Source organism: Mobula hypostoma, chromosome 5 (genome assembly GCF_963921235.1).
Source record: "Mobula hypostoma chromosome 5, sMobHyp1.1, whole genome shotgun sequence".
Lineage (NCBI taxonomy): Eukaryota > Metazoa > Chordata > Chondrichthyes > Myliobatiformes > Myliobatidae > Mobula > Mobula hypostoma.
The window spans coordinates 106,158,029-106,182,308 of NC_086101.1; the positions used below are offsets into that span (position 1 = coordinate 106,158,029).

The following is a 24,280-nucleotide window of genomic DNA, read 5'->3' on the forward strand; positions in this document are numbered from 1 at the left end:
AGGGGAGTAAGCAATCAACAGTTTGGGCCAAGACCTTTCAACAGGACTGATAAGGGGGCAGAAACTAGAATAAGGTGGTGGGGAGGAGTACAAGCTGATAGGTGATAGATGAGAACAGTTGAGGGTAAAGATGGGTGCAAGAGGGAGGGGGATGAAGTGAGAAGCTGGAAGGTGATTATTCAACTGTTTATTTCCCTCCATAGATGTTGCCTGACCTGACAAGTTCCTCCAGCATTTTGTATGTTGTTCTGTACCCCTCATGATTTTACACCCCTCTATAAGATCACCTCTCATTCTCCTACACTCCAATGAGTTGAGACAAAACCTGATGAACCTCTCTCCATAACAGAGTCCCTCAAGCCCAGCAGAGAGAGACGTAAAGCTGCTCTGTGTCCAAAGTGTACAGCTTTCCAATGCAGGCGTGAGTGGGTCCTGCACTGATGTTACACATGGAACTCAAGTTCCAACTTGCTGTTTGGGCCAAAGAAATTTGGTGCAGGACTCTCCAGCAGGGTCCTGAAAACAGACTTCCACTTCCTCATTTTGACCAATGTAAAATTTAACCCCACCATCTGGTAGGCCAGGCACTAAACCATTTCCAGTCGTCTTTTAGGTGAATACAGAAGAACCCAAAGCAACACACAGTCTGCTGGAGGAACTCAGGGGGGTTGAGCAGTATCTGCAAGAGGAAAGGGACTGCCAAAATTTTGGGTTGAAAGCCTGCATCACTCCTTTACCTATACAGATGCTGCTCAGTCCACTGAGTTCCTCCAGCAGGCTGTGCGTTGCCTCAGCTTCCACCATCTTTAATCTCTCATACCTCCAAAATTATTATCAAAGGATGTACATGCCACCTTATACTAACCTGAGAGTCGTTTTCATACAGGCATTTCGAGGAAAATAAAGAAAGTCAATACAATTTATGAAAACTACATAAAGACTGATAGACAACCAATATGCAAAAGAGACAAATTGTGAAAATAAATAAATAAATAAATAATACATACATACATACATACATACATACATACATACATACGAAGAACGTGAGTTGTGGAGTCCTTGAAAGTGAGTTAGTAGGTTGTGGAATCAGTTCAGACTTGAGGTGTGTGAAGTTATCCATGCTGGTTCAGGAGCCTGACGGTTGTAGGGTAATAACTGTTCCCTAACCTGCTGGTTAGGACTGAAGGCTCTTATACCTCCTTCCCAATGGCAGCAGAATAAAGAGAACACGACCCAAATGCTGGGGTCTTTGATGGATGTTGCTTCCTCGTAAATACGCTCAGCGGTGGGCAGGGCTTTTCATGTAATGGACTGGGCTATACCCACCACTTTCTGCATTCATTGTCTTGGTGCTTCCATACCAGGCCATGATACAAACAGTCAGGATACTGTCGACTGTGTATCTATATAAGTTTGATCCCATCATTTCAGGAGGAGTGCAGTGTCCTCCACCAACAGTACCTAAAAATGGATTATTTGGTCAATATCAGCTTCCAGTTTGGAGAAGCTTCTGTGTTCCCCTTGTTACAACAGTGACTGTATAAAGTACTTTACAGGATGCAAAGGCTTTGACATATGTAATAATGTGAGATTGTAGTGGTGATAGGAGCACCTGCCCCCATTAGTCCAATTTACCTCCAGGTACAACCACTGCCTCTGCACAGTTAGGATCGTTTCTACCACCTCCAGAATGAGAGAGAGACACCGCTCCCAGTAATCCACCTGCTTGTCAAACGCCTTTAAATAGGGAGAAGACTTCATGGTTGACAACATGAGCTGGTTTTCCTCCAATGTCTGGAAGATGTCATCAGTTCCTCTGCGCACAGATAAATACAAGTGAGTCACAATGCAACAATGCTTCACATTCATTGCAGAGTCTCAGACAGTTTTTCCAACTGGGAACTAATCAGGGGATTACATAAGGGAAGAGAGAGAGAGATAGAGAGAGAGAGAGATAGAGAGAGAGAGAGAGAGAGAGAGAGAATGAGAATGTTCACAGGGGCAAGACACAATATTACTCAGCACAGCAATATCCAAGAAACCAACAGCACCTCCTCTGGACAGCACAGTAGCATAATAGTTAACAGCACCAGTTGTATGACCAAGTTTCACCTCCTGCCACTGTCTATAAGCAGTTTGTACATTCTTCCCATAACCACATGAGTAAGGGTTGATGAGTTGTGGGCATGCTTTGTTAGTGCCAGAAACATGGAGACACTTGCAGGCTGCCCCCAGCACAATCCTTGCTGACAACACACACAAAATTCTGGAGGAACTCAGCAGACAAGGCAGCATCTATAGAAAAGTGTATAGTCAATGTTTTGGCCAAGACCCTTCATCAGAACTTGTTTTGACACAAAAATTACGCTTTACACCATATATCTCAATGGTTTCGATGTTCAAGTGATAAATAAAGCAAATCTTTCCATTAACTGCCAAGGCTCCGCTCATAGACAACTGACGTGTATCTGGTGTGCTGTCTACAAAGCTCAATGTGTGGGAACACAAGGAAACAGGAGCAGGAGTAGACCACTCGGTCTGTCAAGCCTGCTGCACCATTTAAGATGATAATGGTTGCTCTATCGTGAATTGAACTCAACTCCTCCTCTGTGCCATTTTTTCATGCCCTTCTATGCCTCCATCTCTTGAACATTTATCCATCCTGACTTCAAATACTTTTGATAATCCAGCTCCCACCATCCACCAGAGCAGAGTCTTCCAGAGATTCACCAACTTCTGTGAGGACCTTTCTATGTGCCTCAATTTTAAAAGACTGGCCCCTTATCTCGTTGTTATATCCCATTGTGTGAGACTCTCTCACCAGCGAAAACATCCCAAGAAGCCCCCTTAGGATCTAATATAATTGCATAAACTCACCCTTCATAATTCTGAACAGCAAGGATACAGCCCCAAATTATTCAGCCTCTCTTGAGAGGACAAACTTCTCGTCCCAAGAATTACCCAGGTGGACCTCCTTTGGACGCTTCCACTGCTACCATAGCTTTTGCATAGGTTACCATAGGTACAGGGACCAAAACTGCCCAGTATTGCGAATGAGGCCTCACCAACACCATGTACAACTGGAACAAAACTACCCTATTTCTAAACTCCAACCTCTTTGTAGCAAAGGTACCAAAATGCCCTTTGTTTTAACTATTTGTTGGACCTGCCATTTAAGTTTTATGATTCACATACTAGAACACCTAGAATCCCTAAACTTCAGTCACGTTCAGACTCTCTCTCCACTTAGAAAGTCATCTGCCTTTTATTTCTCTTATCAAAGTAAATGACCTACCAGTTGCCCACATTAAACTCCACTCACTCAATTTGTCCATATCCTATTGCAGGGTCACAGTATCCTCATCACAACATGACTTTCATATCATTAGCAAATTTGGAATCCTTACACAATGTTTCTTACTCCAGGTCATTAACACAGAAAATGAATGATCATGATCCAAGAACTGATCTCTGGGACCTCCTTCCAGTCTGGAAAGGAACCATTTATTCCAACTTTGTTTTTAGTTCATTCTAACCACGTGCTTTTGATTTAAATATCAGCCTCTTATGCAACACCTTGTCAAATGCCTTTTTGAAATCTAGATGCATCATATCCACAGTTTCCCCTCTATCAGCTCTCCCTGTTACATCCTCAGATAAAAAAAATCAAGCAAATTTCTGAAACATAATTCACCTTCCATAAAACCATGTTGATCGGGTTTAATAATGTTCACCTAAATGGTTAGCTATTTCCTCTTTAATTATTGATACAGGTACCTTGTCAAGAATAGCTGTTAAACTACCTGACATGTAGATCCCTGCCATCTGCCTTTCACCTTTACGGAACAAGATATTGGCTCTTTTCCGATCTTCTGGCACCTTCCTGGAGTTTAGTAAGCTATGGAAATTTTCAATCAATGGGGCCATTATCTCTGCAAACACACAGTACCATTGGCCATGCGTGCTGAATGGACAAATCTGCCCACAGGCACGTTACACAGACTACCCTTGGTTAAGCACATATTGTTGAGTAGCTGCATGCTGCACAGTCTGGAACCAGGTGCTTTGCATGTTGCCTGGCCAGCACTGACCATGCCTGTCTCTCTGGTCTGGAATGGCCACACCCCTCTCCAGGCCTCTCGCCGTTGGAACCACTTCCTTCGGTCAACCCATCTCTCTCCTTCTTGAAGATATTTTTCAAAACCTATTACTGTGGTCAAGTTTTTTGGTGACCATCCAACATTCTTTATCACATAGAACAGTACAGCACTGGACAGGCTAATCAGCTGACAATGTTATGTCAATCTTAATGTAAATTTATACTAAATATCCTACTCCTGTGTATCATCCATGAGCTTCCATGTGTCTGTCTAAGCACCTCTTCAACTCCACCAAACTGCCTGCTTCCACTACTATTCCTGGTAACCCATTCCAGGCATCTTCCACATGTTACAAAAACCTTGCCCCTCACATCACCTTTTAACATTCACCATTCCACCACCCACCCCACAACATTAAAGCATAAGGTCTTTGACATACTCATCCTGGGGAAAAGATTATGAATATCCACCCCATCTGTACCTCTCATAATTAAAATAAAAACTCTATCAGGTCTCCCCTCAGACTCCAATGCTCCAGGGAGAACAACCCAAGTTTGCCTAGCCTTTACTTAAAGCTCATACAGTACCTTTATAATCCAGGCAGCATCCTGGTAAACCTCCGCAGTACCCTCTCCACATCCTTCCTGTAATGGGTCGACCAGAAGTACAGCAATATTCTAGCTCTGGTCTGAGTTAAGTTTTATATAGCTGCAGCCTTACTATAATACTCAAAAGCCCTACTTTCTTTACCGTCTTATCCACTTGTATAGCCACTTCCGGTGCATAACAGACTACCATCTGTACCTCAGTGCTATCAAGGGGCCTACAATTAACGGTATACTTTCTCTTTTCATTTGACTCCCAAAGTGCAACTCCTCACACTTGCCTGGATTAAGCTCCAGTGCGGTTCACGTTATTTGGTATTGATCCAAGGAAGCACCCAAGGACAGTTCACTGCTACATTAAAGCAATTTTTGTTTTAAAAATTAGAACACAGAACATAAAAAATTACAGCACAATACAGGCCCTTCAACCCATGATGTTGTACCAACTTTTTAACCAACTTTAAGACCAACCTAACTCTGTCTTCCCACATGGTCCTTCAGTTTTCTATTATCCATGTGTCTATCTAAGAGTTTTTTAAATAGCCCTCATGTATTTGCCTCTACCACCACCCTTGGCAGCACGTTCCATGCACCCTCTACTCCCTGTGTAAAAAAAATTATCTCTGACATCCCTGCAATTACCTTAAAATAATGCCATTATTTTAAGGTAATTGCAGGGATATTAGCCATTTCCACCTGGAAAAAAAGTCACTGGCTTTCCACTCTATCTATGCCTCTTATTATCTTATACAATTCTATAAAGTCACCTCATCCTCCTTTGCTTCAGAGAGACAAGCCCTAGCTCACTCAACCTATCCTCATAAGACATGCTCTCTAATCCAGGCAGCATTCTTGTAAATCTCCTCAGCACACTCTCTAATGCTTCCATATCCTTTCTATAATGATGCGACCAGAGCTGAACACAATACTCCAGGTGTAATCTGACCAGGGTTTTATAGAGCTGCAACATTACCTTGCAGCTCTTGAACTCAATCCCCAACTAATGAAGGCCGACACACTGTACGCCTTTTTAACCAATATGTACGGCACCATCTATGGTCGTGCACCCCAAAATCCCTCTGATTCTCCATATTTCTATAAATCCTACCATTAATCCTGATTTCTGCCTTCAAATTGGACCTTCCAAAGTGAATGACTTCACAGTTTTCCGAGTGTTAGATTATGAGGACACTCAGTCTTCGTTTATTGTCATTTAGAAATGCATGCATTTAAAAAGTGATACAATGTTCCTCCAGAAAGATATCACGGAAACACAGCTCAGCTGCACCTGCACTTACTTCAGCTTGTAATGGCCTTTGTCTTTGTAAGGCACAAGATCCAGTGTTGTCACTTCCCAGGTTTTCTTTATTCCTTCCAGAGCCTGTTGGGAGACACAACCACTGAGAGTCACTTTAATACATGGTTAGAGTTTGTCAGTGACAATCAGCTGTTACTGCCTTGCTGGACGTCTATGTGCTGAGTACAGTTGCCAATCATTTTATTACAGTAGCTCAGTTGACACTCTCCTCTCCCAAGAGCCCTGATTGGTGGGGGATGGGTAGATCAGGTAGATGGAGCATGGGTGAGTGGGAATAGCAACAGTGGCTGTGAGGTGACGGGAGGACTGACAAAGGGCTGCAGGTGGCTAGATCTGGTGGGAAAGATTGGAGAAGAGTGAAACCAAATAAAGGAAGTGGAGAAGGTATATGGGAACACTAAGATACAGGCACCACAGACACACAAGGTGCTGGAACAGGTCAGGCAACATGTATGGTGAGGAATACGCAGTCAATGTTTCAGGCCAAGTTCCTTCTTCAGGACAGAAAAGGATGGGGGCAGAAGTCAGAACAAGAGTTATGGGGGTGGGGGAGTACAAACTGGCAGGGTGTAGCCTCATGAAGTCCTGATGAAGGGTTTTGGCCCGAAGTGTCAACTATTTATTCCCTTTTATAGATGCTGACTGACCTGCTGAGTTCCTCCAACATCTTGTGCGTGTTGCTCTGGATTTACAGCATTTTCAGAATTTATTGTATTTAACTTCAATTTGGCAGTCTAACTGGGTGAAATGGAGGTGTGCAGTCCCTACCATTTCAATGGAGAGCTCCTTGCTGGCTGCTGCTGAGATACTGCTGATTACATCTGCATACTGCTCTAAGCCCAGATCGATGATGCGCTCTAGCGTGAAGTCATCACTGGTGTGGTCAAACACCTTCTGCACGTCGTCCTTGATGTTGTTCCAGTGCCTGGAAGCCAGTAACAGGGGAGAAACAAAAATCGATTACCATTTTTACCTGATTTCAATGACACGGGAGAGTCATCCTCTCACAGGCCTCTCCACAAGTATGGGTTTGGTATGGTGGGCTATTAGGTTTAATGGATTTGCTTAGGATGAGAGGTGGTGTTGATTAGAGAAGGAGATGCATAGGATTAAAGGGTGTAGCTTTGTACAAGTGTGGTCGGTCAGTGTGTGTGTGTGTGTGTGTGTGTGTCTGTGTGTGTCTGTGTGAGTGTGTGTGTATGTGTGTGTGTGTGTGTTTCTGTCACGTTGGATGATGAATTAGGGTTAGGGTTAGGGGTGCTGTGGAATGTACCCATTTATGTGGGAAGATGCCTGGGAGCACAATTTTGTTGTATAGCTATGGGCAGGATAATTAAGGGTGTCACTCAAGGTGATTTGTGCTGGTGGAGCTACCCGAGGCCTGGGTGTAAGTGTGTAACAGGAATATATGGAAGTGTATGTGTGCTGCCTGGTCTGTTTGGGGAGAGAATGACCACAAACGTTTTGAGTGTATGGTGATATATGCTAGATAGAAGCATATGACACATTTCACTTTTCCATGTGCTTGTGATAAATAAATCTGAACCTGCAATGGCTTTTCATTATGAAATGCTCAGAACTGATAGTGAGAGGTGGAGAGTGTGACAGCACGGTGAAGTGGTGAGATGACCAGTTACAACTGTACTGAACACAATATCACAGAATTGTTACAGCACAAGAGGCATTCAGTCCATCAAGTCTATGCTAGCTCCCTACAGAGAAATCCCAGTTTCTCCCCTTCCCCCCAGCCCAACCAAGAATTCCATTCCTGAGAAGAAAAAATAATCCTGATACAAGAACAGAATAGGAGGAGTGAGTCACCAGGATTCTTGAACCCCAGTTCTCCAATAACCTTCGGTTCCATTACCTCGCAAAAAATTCTCCCTCCACCTTAAGTATTTCCAACAATCTTGAATCCACAACTCTTGGGCACGAATTCTAGAGATTCATCACCCTCTGTACCTCCACCTTAAAGAACTTATCATGTAACTATGTTTCCTCATTTGAGACTCTTCCACTCTTGCATAAGACGATGCTGAGGCCTTATCTGAACCATTGTGTGCAGATTTGCTCACTACCTACAGGAAAGATATCAATAAGATTGAAAGAGTGCAGAGGAAATTTATGAGGATGCTGCTTGGACTCGAGGACTTGAGTTACAGGAAACGGTTAATTAGGTTAGAACTTTATTCCCTGGAGCGTAGGAGAATGAGGGGAGATTTGATAGAGGTATACAAAATCATGAGGGGTATAGATAGGGTAAATACAATCAGGCTTTTTCCACTAAGGTTGGGTAAGACTACAACTAGAAGTCAGAAATTAAGAATGAACTGTAAAACATTTAAGGGGAACCTGAGGAGGAACTTCTTCACTCAGAGGGTGACGTGAGCGTGAAATGAGCTGCCAGTGGAAGTGGTGGATGTGGGTTCAATTTCAACATTTAAGGGAAGTTTGGTAAGTACATAGATAGGAGGGGTATGGAGGGCTATGGCAGAGGTGTAGGTCAATGGAACTAGGCAGAATAGTATTTCAGTTTCTGAGCTGTAGTGCTCTATGACTCTTCTCCCCAGTTTCCTCTACACTCCATGTCCCAGCTATGAATCTGACAGAGGTAACAGTCCACAGGCTGAATGCCAACGTCAGAAGATCCATCTGTATTGAGGAAATAGCTGTCCCAGGGAAAAGTGAAGGACTAAGAATAGGGAAGGACTGCAGAAAGGATTGCAAATTTACCTGTAACGCATGGCTGGGTTCTTCAGGTCAGTAATCAGGGGCATTGTTTTCTTAAACTGCTGGACTTTGTTCTTTGATGTAGCTATGACATCCCAGTTTCTATCCTACAGAGTGGAACAAAATCAGGTGATTAATCCAGCCGGAGACATGGGAGATTGTAGATGTGGAAATCTGGAGCAACAAGCAACCTGTTGGAGGAACTCCGAGGTCGAACAGCATCTGTGGGAGGACAGGAATTATTGATGTCACGGGTTGAAACCCTGCACACTGGTTGGCCCCAATGGTTTTTTTTCTTTGCAAGAGTTCTCATGTCCAAAATGGTGATGATAGACAAGGAAGGAAATCATTTACAGAACAGCGATCCTTTACGCTGTCTCAGTATTGGCAGGGAAAGCCCTCTATCTCTGACACAGAGCTGGGCAGAAGAAAAGATCATGGTAAAGATCTTCCCCATTCATACAAGCCTGCAAGTGCTGATCACACAGCAAACAGCCTACGTTGATGGGAATACTGGGAGGTGGGATGAGACGGGATGTGACGACAAGTTGAGAAAGCCAAGCAAATGGAAGTGGCAGTCGTAAACAAAGCAGCTTTCCATTAGACTGTATCCCATGTTTCTGCTGCAAAAAACTCTCCAAAACTTTTTCAACAGTGCCCGTCAAGCCCGTTCAAGGAGAACAAGGGTGGCAGGTGCATGGGAACACCATCCTTTCCATTTTCCCCACCAATTCACTAATCATCACTTATTGTCATTTCTGAACTTCAACGTGAACACCCCACCATTTCCAACACTAGGGGATCAACGTAACTAGGACTGTATTCTGTCGATGGCATGAACATCAATTTCTCAAACTTCTGGTAATGCCCCCACTTCTCTACTCCCCATCCCCTTTTCCCTCTCTCACCTTATCTCCTTGCCTGCCCATTGTCTCCCCCTTTTTCTTTCTTCCATGTCCTCTCCTATTAGATTCCCCCTTCTCCAGCCCTGTATTTCTTTCACCAATCAAATTCCCAGCTCTTTACTTTACTCCTCCCCTCTCCTGGTTTCACCTATCACCTTGAGCTTCTCCCTCCCCTCCCCCCACCTTCTAACTCTGACACCTCATCTTTTTTACTCCAGACCTGCTGAAAGGTCTCAGCCCAAACATCGACAGTACTCTTTTCCATAGATGCTCTCTGGCCTGCTGAGCTGTGTGTGTTGCTAGGTCAGTATCAATTCCAAAACCATCACTTGGAGAGATACTGTCATTCTTGGGTCTCAACCCTGCACCTCCCCCTTCCCCTTTTCCAGTAGTAAAGAAGCATTGTAACCAGGATTGTTTCAGTTCCAGGAAGAACAAACAGACATTTAGAGATTCACTGCCATTCCTGAGTCTCAACCATGGGACTCCCCACCTTTTCTAGCACTTTAGAAATAATGTAAGCAGGACTGTATCAGTTCCAGGTGGTTTCTCACTGCCATCTTTCCAAGTTCAAATAGGTACGGGAAATAAACAATGGCCCAGCTGGTGCACGCACATGATTTTTTTTTTAAGGAGAGTCAGTTGTGAATCAGCCACTCATCCCTCCCCACTGATCTCCCTCCTGGCACTTACCCCTACATGAGGGGCAAGTGCTACACCTGCTCCTTTATTTCCTCATCATTACTCAGAGCCCTAAGCAGTCCTTCCAGGTTAGGTGCGTCTGTCAAAGTCATCTACTGTATCCAGTGCAGCCTTCTCTTTCTTTTTCAATATTTTTATTGATTTCTTACATAAAAGAATACAGAGTACAGTAGGATATATAATATATATCAATTACAGTATATTGGAATCACAAATATAGTCTCATTACCCCATATCCATATATATTAAATTTAAACATAATATTGAAAAGAGATCATTTTATTATACAAAAAAAATCTAAACCCACTGCCAGAATAAAAAACAGCTGTTTGGTTAAAAAACAGGAAAAAAATCCTTATCATATAATAAAGCATAGTGTTAGCCAACATCCGTGCTTAATAGCATATCAAAGATTTTGAAAATAATTCAAGAAAGGTCCCCACAATGTTAAAAAATCTTGTCTCGGTTCAGAAATTGAACAGCGAATCTTCTCTAAATTTAAGCAAGACATAACGTCGTGTAACCAATGAGTATGAGTAGGTGGAGTGACATCCTTCCACTTAAGCAACAAAGCCCTCCTGGCTATGAGTGAAATAAAGGCCAAAATATGCAAATCATGTGTCTCCAAAATATTATTTCCTCCAACAATAAGGCAGTCAAAGTATTAGGTTTAAAATTTACTTTAATAAGCACCGAAAAAGTTTGGAATATTTCCTTCCAGTATTTTTCAAGACTCGGATATGTCCAAAACATCTGAATTAGTGAAGCTTCTCCATTGTTACATCTATCACAATAGGGAGACGTATCCGAATAAAAATGAGACAGCTTATCTTTAGTCATGTGGGCCCTATGAGCTACTTCAAATTGTAGAAGGAAATGATGGGCACATAATGATAAGGTATTAAGCAATTTAAAAATTTCATTCCAAGTATCCTCAGAAATTGTGATCTGTAAATCTTGTTCCCAGCGATTTTTAATTTTGTGTAAAGGAATATTTCTCATTCCCAACAACATACCATAAATATTAGATATAGATCCATTATGGAAGGGTTTCAAATTAAAAACTGTATCAAGTAAATTCTTACCTGGACTTTTAGGAAATGTATGTATTTGAGAACGCAAAAAGTCTCTAATTTGTAAATATCGAAAAAAGTGGGTTTTGGGTAAGCTATACTTAGCTGACAGTTGATCAAATGAAGAGAGACTATATCCAACAAACAAATCCTGAAAACATTTAATACCCAATCTATTCCACTCTTTAAAAACTACATCAGTCATGGAAAGTTTAAAAAAAAGTTAGAAAAAATGGGACTTGAAAGTGGAAAAACTCAATAAACCAAAATATTTTCTAGATTGTACCCAAATCCTCAAAGTGTGTTTAACTACAAAATTATCAGTTAAATTACTTAAAGATGAAGGAATTGAGGATCCGAAAAGAGAAATGTCAGAAAATTTATTAACAGAATTAGCTTCTAAAGAAACCCAGACTGGACAGTCCTCTCGATTAATATAACCAAAACGTAAGATTCCGTATATTGACTGCCCAGTAATAAAACCTAAAATTGGGTAAGGCTAAACCTCCATTCTCTTTAGCTTTTTGAAGATGAACTTCATTTAATCGAGAAATTTTATTTTTCCATAGATAAGAAGATATAATAGAATCCAGAGAATCAAAAAAGGATTTAGGAATAAAAACAGGTACAGCCTGAAATAAATATAAAAATTTAGGCAAAATATTCATTTTAATAGAATTAATTCAGCCAATCAACGATAAAGAGAGGGGTGACTAATTTGATAGTGCCTTCTTAACATAATTCAGAAGTATAAAAAAATTTTCTTTAAAAAGGAATTTATAATTCCTAGTAATTGTTATGCCCAAATAAGTAAATTGATTTCTTACAATTTTAAAAGGAATTTTAACTAATACCAAATTATTCAAAGGAAAAAGTTCACTCTTATGAAAGTTAAGTTTATATCCTGAAAACTGACTAAAGCAGGAGAGTAAAGAAAGTACGGAAGGTAAAGAAGACTCCATATTAGAAATGTAGAGCAAAAGGTCATCAGCATAAAGCGACACTCTGTGAGTGATACCCCTCCTTAAAATCCCAGTGATGTCATTAGATTCCCAGAAAGCAATAGCTAAAGGTTCTAAGACCAAATCAACAAGGACTCAAAGGACAGCCTTGTCTAGTTCCATGTTGAAGTTTAAATGGTTTAGAATTCTGAGAGTTAGTAAGAATCTGAGTGGAGGGAGATAAATAATTTAATCCATTGAATAAAATCAGGCCCAAAGTTAAATTCTTCTAAAGTTTTAAATAAATAATTCCATTCAACCCAATCAACGGTTTTCTCAGCATCTAAGGATACCACACATTCTGATATCTCTTTAGAAGGAGAATAAATAACATTCAATAAATGACGAATATTAAAGTGGGAGTATCAATTTTTGATAAATCCAGTCTGATCATCAGAAATAATAGATGGCAAAATATTTTCAACCCGACAAGTCAAAAGTTTAGATAAAATTTTAGTATCAACATTAAGTAAGGAAATTGGTCTATATGAAGAAAATTCAGTTGGATCCTTATTCTTTTTAAGAATAAGCGAAATAGAGGCTTATAAAAAGATTGTGGCAACCTACCTAATTTAAAAGAGTCCGAAAGGACTGAATATAAGTGAGGTATAAGAAAGGAGGAAAAAGCCTTATAAAACTTTCCAGAAAAGCCATCAGGACCCAGAGACTTCCCCGAGTGCAAAGAGTGAACAACCTCGGCAATTTCCTCATAAGAAATGGGTTGATCCAGCAATTTTTGATTATCACCAGAAAGTGTAGGAATATTTAATCGATCTAAGAAATTATTCATTACAGTATTATCTTTAGGAGGATCAGAACTTTAAAGCTTAGAATAGAATTCTCTAAAAGCATTGTTTATTTCTAAATCATTAGATGCTTTATCACCATTAGCTTTACAAATTTCTTTAATTTGGCATTTAACTATAAAGGTCTTTAATTGGTTAGCCAATAGTTTGCCCGTTTTATCTCCATGAACATAAAACTGACTTCTATCTTTTAAAAGTTGAATTTCAATTGGTTAAGTTAAAAGCAGATCATATTTAGTTTTAATTTCAACACGTCTTTTATATAAAGCAGGATCTGGAGCCAAAGCATATTTTTGGTCGAATTGTTTCAACTGATTGGCTAATTCAATTCTCTCCTTATTAGCTTTTTTCTTAGCACTTGCAGTAAAAGAAATAATTTGACCTCTAATATAAGCCTTAAAAGCATCCCATAAAATAAGAGTAGAAGTCTCTTCTAGTGTATTTTCTTCAAAAAAAGAGTAATTTGTCTCTCCAAAAATTTTTTTAAATTCTTATCAGATAACAGAGTTTGATTAAAGTGCCAGAATCTGTTTATTTGGGAGACATCTGGAAGATTTAAAGATAAAAACACAGGAGCATGATCTGAAACAGCAATTTCTTTATATTCACAGGATCGAACCAATAGAATCAATTAGCTATCAACAAAGAAATAATCAGTCCTGGAATACGTATGATGAACATGAGAAAATAGTGAGTACTGTTTATCTGTTGGATACAAAAAGCGCCAAACATCAACAATATCACATTTCATTAGAAAAGTTTGGATAAAGGAGGCAGATCTACTAAAAGTCAATCACTTAAAAGATGAGCGATCTAAAACAGGATCTAAACAACAGCTGAAGTTTTCTCCTAAAACCAGAGAATACAGTCTTAAGTCTGGTAAAAGCAAAAAAAGCGTTCAAAAACACGTGGATCATCTATATTCGGGGCATACAAATTAGCAAAAACCATTAATTTTTTACCTAATTTCCCTGACACTATAACAAAACGCCCATTGGTATCAGCCACTACATTATGTTGAACAAAGAAACTGAATTGTCTATAAGAATCGACACTCCTCTGGCCTTAGCCTGAAAAGAGGAATGAAACAATAAGTCCTTCCAACGGCTGAAAAGATGTAAAATATCATATTTACGAACATGTGTTTCTTGTAAAAAAATAATTGAGGCATTCAATTTCTTAATATAATTAAATATCTTATTACATTTCACAGGATGGTTTAATCCTTTCACATTAGAACTAAGTAAATTAATAGTATGATCCATTTTAAATATTGCTTAAAAGAGAGGTTAGAATAAAAACCACTGGAATGTATATTAAATCCAAACAATGAGCTTTAAGATAAAGTAACCAAGCAACAAATGAAGCTAAGAGAACCAAACAGCTGATAGAAAAGAAGAAACCCACGCCCCGCCCCCCCACCCAAAGAGAGAAAGTCGACCAAAGGACAGTCGACAGCTAAACCTACCAATATTACCCTCCCAAAACAATCTACTGGCTGAGCTCCAAAAAATTTCCAAGGCTAACTGCATTCCAACAAGACATAACAAAAAACAGCAAAATTAAACTTATTAAAAAAACCTCATGAAAAAATATAGTATAAAATATTAAAAAGAACTAAGAAAATTCAGAACATATTAACTTGGAAGGTATTAACTCAATGAAAATTTACTGATGTTAGGTCCTTAATTTTCTAAGCAAAGAAATAAAAGAACAAAAAAATTAGATATGAAGGTATACCAAAAGTAAAAAAAAATCATTCATAAAAGAAAGTAATGAACAGTTAGACTGCTGATTCTAAAAAAAAGGATCCATCAGGGAGACGCAACATAGATTTAGATAGGGAAATATTGAACAGTTAAATTTCTGATACTGATTTGGAAGTTAAAAAATCCTGCACCTCTCGAGTCGAACAGAACCATTTTTCAAAATGATTCTAAGACGAGCAGGGTAACGAAGAGAGGGTTTAAAACCTTTATTATACAACTCCAACATAACCTTTTTAAAATTGAAGCATTTATTCAACACCTCGGGTGAAAAATCCTCCACAATTCTGATCTTCTGGTCTTCATAATCAATCATACCTTTCTGACAAGATCCACTAATTAAAACTTCCTTTGTTTGAAAGTCGTGAAGACAAATTATCACTGAATGGGGTTGTTCTCCTGGAGGAGGTCTTGGTACTGGCGATCTATGAGCTCGGTCTATTTTAGGTAGAGATTTTAAAATATTCGGAAATAAGTTAGCCAAAAGGTTTGCAAAAAATTCCGAAGGCTGATTGCCTTCTATTAACTCTTTAAAACCTAGAATACGTAAATTATTTCTTCTGCTTCTATTTTCTAAGTCGATAATCTTCTGTCTTAATTTTTCATTAACCTTTGACTATTTATCACAGATCTTTTCCAGGTCATCAATCTTCACATCCAACATCGTCAAAGTGTCTTCATTCTCTTTTATCTGTTTATCGTGTTCACTTAATGTTTTTTGAATAGAATCCAATTTTACATCCATTCGTTTAAATTCAGCGCTGAGTTGCCAGAATTGGTGCAGCCTTCTCTGCATCAGTGAGATCCGATGTAGATTGGAGGACTGCTTCATCGAGCACCACCACCACAAAAAAGCAAGATCTCCTGGTGGCCACCCATTCCCATTCTGACATATTAGTCCTTGGTCTCCTCTACTTCCATGAAGAGGCCAAACTCAGGTTGCAGAAGCAACACCTCATTCTCCGTCTGGGTAACATCTAATGTGGCATGAATCTTGATTTCTCTAACTGCTGGTGATTTTTACCCCTCCTCTTCTCTCTTTCTCCATTCCCCATTCTGGTTTCTCTCTATCCCCTCCCTTCTCACCTCCCTCTAGATTCCCCCCTTCTTGTCTTGCTCTCATGGTCCACTTTCCTATCAGATTCCTCCTTCTTAAACCTCTTACTGTCTCTCTTCCACCTATCCCCTCTCAGCTTCTTACATCACCTAGTCTCACGCACCTATCACCTACCAGCTTATACTCCTTCAACTCCCCTCACTACTTGTTCTGGCTTCTGCCCCTTTCTGATGAAGGGTCTTGGCCCAAAGCCTCAACTACTTATTCCACTCCATAGATTCTGCCTGACTTGCTGAGTTCCTCCAGCATTTTGTGTGTGTTAGTGAGGTGGTGTGTATATTCTGGATGAGATACATGATATTCAAGTGAAATACCTTGAGTATCTGGCTAAGCTTGTGGAGCTTCCTATAGTAGCCAGTTGCGGTGTTCTCCATAACCTGAGTCATCAATGAGCTGAACTTCTCCCCCTTCCACTCCACCCAAGATTCTTCCCACTCCTTAGTGACCTCCCATGCCTGCCGGAGGTAATCCAAGTCCTGGAGACAAAGCAAAAGCGGAGTGACATATATAATACGGACAGGAACAGTTTCCAGTGCAATATTACACACATTTCTGGTCAACCTACTATAGGAAGGATGTTGAGGCTGTGGAGAGGATGCAGAAGTAATTAACAAAGATGCTGCATGATTTAGATGGCATGTGCTATAATGAAAGGCTGGACAAACCTGGGTTGTTCCCTTTGGAGCGGCGGAGGCTGAGGGAAAATCTGATAGAGGTTTATAAGATTATGAGAGGCATAGATAGAGTAGACAGAGAGTATCTTTTTCCCAGGACAGAAATGTCTAATACCAGAGGGCATGCATTGAAGGTGAGAGGGGATAGGTTCAAAGGGTATGTGAGGGTTATGTTTTTTTACCCAGAGCATAATGGATGCCTGGAATGCACTGCCTGGTGTGGTGGTAGAGGGAAATATATTAGAGGCTTTTAAGAGATGTTTAGATAGACACGAGACACAGAGAGTGAGAGAACACGAGAGAGAGCACACGTCGGAGAGTGGCACAATCCAGATTGTGGGGTCAGAACGGATTCCTTCTGGACATTAGATTCAACAACCGACACTTGCTTACTCTCTCCAGAGCCTGGAGCTCCTTGGACAAGGGCTGATCGATCTTGAAGACATTGAGGCCATTGTGGATTTCAATCTCTTCAGCTTTCAGGGCGTTCAGGTTACTGCGCAGTTCGGCTATGAGGCCCAATGCAGCATCAGGGCTCAGTGCACTGCTGAAGGGACCTAGGAGAGAGGGGAGAACGGCTGATCGGTCTTCAGTCTCAGCTGGCCACTTGCTGGCAGTGTAATGGGAAGGGAGGAGGCAGTGAGGAGCAGCAAAATCCACAAGAGCTTTCAGTCATTATAGTTTGATTAATAAGCACTAGGAGATAATTCAGAACCCCTGACCACTGTATCCAACTTTCCTTCACTCCCTATAGCAGGATCTGTGAGGCTCATCACCATAAGACGTAGAAGCACAATTAAGCCATCCATCCCATCAAACCTGGCTCTGACATTCCATCATGGCTGATTTATTTTCCCTCTCACCCCCATTCTCCTGCCTTCTCCCTGGATGTGGCAGCTTGCTGTGCATTGAGTTAACTGGTCACACTGCCTGGGATACAATCTACACATACATTCAGTGCCCACTTTATAAGGTATCTAATAAAGTGGCCACTGATTGTATGGTTATGGTCTACTACTGCTGTGGCCCATCATCTTCAAGGTTTGCATTTAAAGATGTTTTTCTGCACACCACTGTTGTAACATATGGTTATATGAGTTACAATTGCCTTCCTGGCAGCTTGAACCAGTCAGGCCATTCCCCTCTGAGCTCTCTCATTAACAAGGCATTTCTGCCCACAGAACTGCTGCTCACTGGATGTTTTTGTTTTGTTTTCACATCGTTGTCTGTAAACTCTAGAAACTGTTGTGTGTAAAAATCACCAGTTTCTAGGATGCTCAAACCATCAACAATCTATCCCTAGTCAAAGTCACTCAGATTACATTTCTTCCTCATTCCAATGTTTGGTTTGAACTGCAACTGAACCTCCTGACTATATCTGCATGCATTGAGTTGCTGCCACACGATTGGCTGATATTTGCATTTACAAGCAGGTGTACTCAGTAAAGTGGCCACTGAGTGTCTACCCTGAGTCATTAGGTGTTCGCCATGTCCCATGACTCAACAACTACCTCTTACTCAATGTCAGCAAGACCACAGAGCTAATTATTGACTTCAGGAGGGGAAAATAGAGGTCCTCATTAGAAGATCAGAGGTGGAGGGGATCAGCAACTTTAAATTCTTCAGCGTTATCATTTTGGAGGACCTGTCCTGGGCCCAGCATGTAAGTACAATTAGGAAGAAAGAACGTCAGCGCCTCTACTTCCTTAGGAGTTTGCAAAGATTTGGCATAACATCTAAAACTCTGAGAAACATCTATAGATGAGTGGTGGAGAGTATATTGACTCATTGCATCACAGCCTGGTGTGGATACATCAATGCCCTTGAACGAAAATCCTGTAAAAAGTAGTGGATACAGCCCAGTCTATTATGGGTAAAGCCCTCCCCACCACTGAGCACATCTACATGGAGTGTTGTCACTTGGGGACCCCCACCACCCATGCCATGCTCTCTTTCCACTGTTGCCATCAGGAGCCTCACGGCTCACAGCTTGAGGTTCAGGAACAGTTCTTACCCCTTGACCATCAGGTTCTTGAACTAAAGTGGATAACTTCACTCAATTTCTCTAGACCCATCACTAAAATGTTCCCACAACCTATAGACTCATTTTCAAGAACTCCTAATTTCATGTTCTCAATAGTTATTGCTTATTTATTTATTTATTATTATATTGGGTTTTTTTATATTTGCATATTTATTGCCTTTTGCACACTGGTTGAACACCTATGTTGGTACAGTGTTTCACTGATTCTAATGCAGTTAGTATTCTATTGGGACTTATTGAGTATGCCCACAAGAAAATGAATCTCAGGGCTGTACATGGCAACATATTTACTTTGAACTTTGAACCTCAAAAAGGTCTTTAGAAATGCATTTGCTTTGTTAGGAAGATGGCTGCTGTGCTTTAACAGTTAGAGAGGCAGGTATTGCAGGCTTCTGCGCAGGAGAGCCCCCTCTGGGTCTGCTGTGGTTGAGTGCTGCCTACCCCTCATGGAGAAATCTTCAATTGCTAACTGGGTTTTCCGTTTCATCTCCTCCGCAGAGTGGATAAGGCCTGCCCTGAACTTTTCCTTGTGTTTCTTCAACATGCTCTCACTGTCAATCAGCGTCTGCTGGAAATTCATCCATTCACCATTCAGGGACTCCAGTCGGTAACGGACCTTTGGGAGAGGAACAAGAGAGGGTGAGAAAATGGAAAAGCGTGGGGGCCTTTATCAATGGGCTACTGCTGACAGCACGAGTGAGCACTTACATTTTCATCGATCTGGAACTCGTACTTGTCCAAGATGCTGAACTGCTCATGGATGGGTGGGATGCGTGCCTCCATCTTTGGGAGCTCACTCTGAAGCACCTCCAGTAACTGGATACCAGATGTCAGCTCTTCTAGGTTTTGTGGAACATGGCTGACTCTGAGATTGGGGGTGGGAGTAAGTCAGAGGAGAGAGGATGTGTTAGCATTGAACTTGATCTTTATCACATAGATAATTCCATTCTCATGACTGATAGAGGCTCACAGTTATTCCATAAGACCATAAAACATATGAGCAGAATTGGTCCATTCAGTCTGCCATTCTACCATGGCTGATTTATTTTTCCTCTCAATCCCATTCTCTTGCCTTCCCTGTAATCTTTGATGTCCTCACTAATTAAGAACCTATCAACCTCTATCTTAAATATACCCAGTGACATATCCTCCTCGGCCATCTGTGGCAATGATTTCCACAGATTCACCACCCTCTGGCTAAAGAAATTCCTTGTCACCTCTGTTCTAAGGGGACAGCCTTCTATTCTAAGGCTGGGCCCTCTAGTCCTAGACTCCCACACTGGAGGTAACATCCTCTCCATGTGCACTCTATCTGGGCATTTTAATATACAGTGGGCTTCAATGAGATTCCAAACCACCCTCCCCCCACCACACACACACTTCTTTCTTCTAAGCTCCAGCACGTACAGACCCAGAACCATCAAACACTCCTCGTACGTTAAAGCTTTCATTTCCAGGATGATTGTCTGATGATGGCTGGACCCTCTCCAGTGCCAGTCTGCTCTTGGAACTCAAAAGTTGGAGTGGCACAGTAGTACAGTGGTTAGTGTAACACTATTACAATGGGTTCAATACCACTGCTGTCTGCAGGTATGTACATTCTCCTGTGACCAGATCTGATTCCTTGGGTGCCCCAGTTCTCCTCGCACCTTCCAAAGACATACAGCTTAGTAGGTTATTGGTCATAGGGAAGTAATTGGGCAGCATGGGCTTTATTGGGCCAGAAAAGCCTGTTACTGTGCTGTATCTCTAAATAATTAAAATAAATCTCCTCACAATACTCCAAGTGTGGTCATATACTCCAATGTTGCCTGTAGAAACTGCACGTAAATATGGGTGGCCACATCTTTCTGCCTCCCCTTGACACGCTGTTTCAACAATCTCATACAACAAAGACTGGTACAGCATGGTACGGCCCTTCCACCCACAATGTCATGCCAACGTTAAAAGCTACTCTGAGATCAATCTAACCCTTCTTCCCTTCATAACCCTCATTTTTTTCTTCCATTTATGTGTCTATCCAAAAATCTTGTAGATGTCCCCAATGTATATGCCTCTACCACCACCTCTGCCAGTCCCCCTATACTTCCCTCCACTCACCTCAAAAGTATAATAAATAAAAATTATAAATACTTTATTGTTGCCAAACAATTGGTACTAGAACGTACAATCATCACAGCGATATTTGATTCTGCGCTTCACACTCCCTGGATTAAATATTAAAGATATTAAAAACAGTTAAAATCAGTAAATATTAAAAATTTAAATTATAAATTCGGGCCTCTAGTGGGGCTGAGACATGTTGGTATAACTTTGGCAGCGCCTTTCCGAGGTTGGCCTGGTTAAAGTCCCCGGATGTAATGAGCAAAGCCTCCGGATACCTGGTCTCAAGTTCACTGATGTTGGCATACAGTATGTTCAGAGCACACTCCACGTCCACCTGGGGGGGAATGTAGACCACTGTCAGTATGACCGATAGTAGGGACGACGCTTCACCGACAGGTGTTCCAGGTCCGGGCTGCAGGAGCTTGTCAGTGCCACTGTGTCCGAGCACCACCCAGTGTTGATCAGTAGGCAGACACGACTTCCCCTCGTCTTGCTCGAAGACGCCATGCGGTCCATCCGATGGATCAAAAATCCCTCCAGTCAGATGGCACAGTTGGGGGTGGCAGGGGAGAGCCAGGTCTCGGTGAAACAGAATACACGGCAGTTCTGCATCTCCCTGCAGTAGGTGAGTCTCCCTTTAAGATCATCCACCTTGTTCTCTATGGCTTGCACATTAGCTAGTATCAGCCATTTCCACTCTGAGAAAAAGGCTCTGGCTTCCACTCCAGCTATGCCTCTTATTTTATACACTACCATCAAGTCAGCTCTCATCCTCCTTCATTTAAAAGAGAAAACTTCTAGCTTGCTCATCTAATCCTCATAAGACACATACACCAATCCAGGCAGCATCCTGATAAATCTCTGTATCTTCTCCAAAGCTTCCACATCCTTTCTATAAATGAGGTAACTGGAACTGAACACAATTCTCCTAGTGTGGTTTAACCAGGGTTTTATAGAGCTGCAACGTTACCTTACGGCTCTTGAACTCAATTCCTTTACAAATAAAGGTCAACACACTATATGCCTTGTTAACCACCCTATTACTTATGTGGCAACTGTGAGGTTCTAAGGGCGTGGACCCCCCAAAATCCCTCTCTTCCTCCACACTGCTGGCAATCTTTTACAAGTATCACGGAATCAAGTGATTGATAGTAAATTTGATGTTTGCCAAGAGAGAGAACTCCCAGTAACCACTGAACCTTGAAATTGATGGAGTCTAATATAGAGTCAATACTTCATATCTATGTTTCTATTGTGCTGTCTATCTTAGACCCAATCAATAGCACAGCTGGGAGAGTCAGATATCAAATAAAGATTTAATAATTGTCTCTCAGGTCGTGTTCAGCACTTCAAAAACTAATTATTCTCAGGAAACCACAGTGTGCAGCCCGGGGAGATTAGCAGTCTGTTGACTTTTGCTCAAGACACACAAGTCTTATGCAAAGAAGGTGGCCATTCTGTCCATCCTGTTTATTCACATTCAAGTTTAGAGTAAGAGAGATCGATCGGTGCTCCTGCCAGCTGTCACTGTGCAGTGCTCCTGGTTGGTAAGGAATAAGTGACTACAGTCCTATCTTAGGAGTTACAAAGGCCCCTAGTTCAGAGCATTGATGAGTTGTAAAGACAATGGAGGGAAAGACATCTCTTACCAGTAACTGAGGGTGGCTGGAAAGAGCCAGCACAATTGTAGGAAGATACTACAAGCTGGTACAGTAGCATAGTGGTTCTTACACTATTACCGTGTCAGTGACCCAGGTTCGATTCCCACTGCTATCAGTAAGGAGTTTGCACAATCTCCTCATTACCATTTATGGGGGCTTCCCTCGGTGCTCCGGTTTCCTCCCACGTTCCAAACACGTACATGTACGGGTTAATTAGTGAGTTGTGGGCTTGCTATGTTGGCACCGGAAGTGTGGTGACACTTACAGGCTGCCTTCAGCACATCCGTGGACTGTGTTGGTTGTTGATGCAAACAGTACATTTCACTCTATGTTTTGCTAAGGATAACACCAGGGAGCATAATTTTGAAGTGATTGGAGGGAAATATAGGGAGGAATGTTAGAGATGAGTTTTTTGTTACACAGAGGATGGTGGGTGTGTGGAATGCCTTACCAGAGTGGTGGTAGAGACGGGTACATCAAGGGTATTTAAGAAACTCTTAGACAGGCACATAGATGATGAAAAATGGAGGACCATGCAGGAGGGAAGGGTTTGATTAGGGGTTCCTAACCTGGGTACCACAGACACCCCGGTTAACGTTAAGGGTCCATGGCATAAAAAGGGTTCAGAACCTCTGCGTTAGATTGACCTTAGAGGGCTTCTACTGTGCCATTGTATTCCATGTTCTATGTTCTATGCAACAAATAGAGCTGATCAGCTGCAGACAGGGCTATGATACAGGTCTAGAGCAGAGTGATCACTCACTTTTTTCTGTTCTCTTCCAGGAACCCGAGTAAATCCATCAGCACATTGCTTGCCATCTCACTCAGTAGGGTGGTGAACTTGTTCTGCCACTCACTGCAGTGCTGGACGAGGGAGAATTTGAGTGGAGAACAGTCCAGGAGCACAAACTGAATCTGTACGACCGTCTCTTCCTTCTGCACATTGTTGGCCACCTCTGTGTATCTGCAAACAAAGAGCAGAGTTGCAGAGGGATGACGTGTGCAACTTCAGTGACAACTGAGATCCAAAGAGGAATAAGCAAGTGCCACAGTTCAGGAAGCAGGAGGGTAAATAACGTCATTCTGATTGAAGCCAGAGGATTGGTGAGTTGCTTGCTGGGGCTCTCCACTTTGGTTCCATTCATCATCCCAAGTCCTAACTCATTAAGTGATGCACTCACAAATGCTGGAGGAACTCAACAGGTCAGGAAACATCTATGGATAGGAATAAATAGTCTACATTTCAGGCCAAGATGTTTCACCAGGAGAGTGATAAGCCTTCCTTCCCAGTCCTGATGAAGGGTCTCAGACTGAAACGTTGACCATTTATTCTTCTCCATAGATGCTGCCTGGTTAGGTGAGTTCCTCTAGCATTTTGTGTGTGCTACTCTGGATTTCTAACAACTGCAGAATCTCATGTGTTTACCATTAAATGATGTTTTTCTCACTGACAATAGGTAAGCCATAGCATGGTCAGTCTATGAAAAATCTTATTAATTTTCTCTTTCACATCCTTCAGCAATGATCTATAGCCCCTTATTACTGATTGGCCAACTTCTGTAAAGCCTTTACATTGCTATTTCAGACCCCTACAAGGTTTACCCATCCCAGGAAGGAGTTGAAGTTCCTTACGCTTTTCTTCAGAAGTGGAAGTGTTGCACCTTGGATG

At 41.6% G+C, this 24,280-nt stretch overlaps 1 protein-coding gene and 1 long non-coding RNA gene across 4 annotated transcripts in view; one reads left to right on the plus strand and one right to left on the minus strand.

Moving 5' to 3' along the window:
* dnah2 (dynein, axonemal, heavy chain 2) overlaps window positions 1-24,280 on the minus strand; it is a 503,144-nt gene that overhangs the window by 333,389 nt on the left and 145,475 nt on the right. Inside the window, exons 21-29 of the mRNA XM_063048700.1 lie at window positions 23,375-23,575; window positions 19,553-19,709; window positions 19,286-19,460; window positions 17,194-17,357; window positions 16,441-16,602; window positions 8,760-8,863; window positions 6,795-6,951; window positions 6,007-6,089; window positions 1,639-1,819 (exon numbers count right to left, since the gene is read on the minus strand). Coding sequence (XP_062904770.1) covers window positions 1,639-1,819; window positions 6,007-6,089; window positions 6,795-6,951; window positions 8,760-8,863; window positions 16,441-16,602; window positions 17,194-17,357; window positions 19,286-19,460; window positions 19,553-19,709; window positions 23,375-23,575 — 1,384 coding nt within the window. The remainder of the gene's footprint in view (window positions 1-1,638; window positions 1,820-6,006; window positions 6,090-6,794; window positions 6,952-8,759; window positions 8,864-16,440; window positions 16,603-17,193; window positions 17,358-19,285; window positions 19,461-19,552; window positions 19,710-23,374; window positions 23,576-24,280) is intronic.
* LOC134346884 (uncharacterized) overlaps window positions 1-24,280 on the plus strand; it is a 97,378-nt gene that overhangs the window by 29,075 nt on the left and 44,023 nt on the right. For 2 of the 3 annotated variants that reach the window (XR_010018047.1, XR_010018048.1), the window contains exons 2-5: window positions 8,870-12,061; window positions 13,855-13,933; window positions 19,343-19,483; window positions 23,395-23,715. This is a non-coding gene — a long non-coding RNA (uncharacterized LOC134346884). The remainder of the gene's footprint in view (window positions 1-8,869; window positions 12,062-13,854; window positions 13,934-19,342; window positions 19,484-23,394; window positions 23,716-24,280) is intronic. The other variant, XR_010018049.1, reaches the window with a different exon arrangement.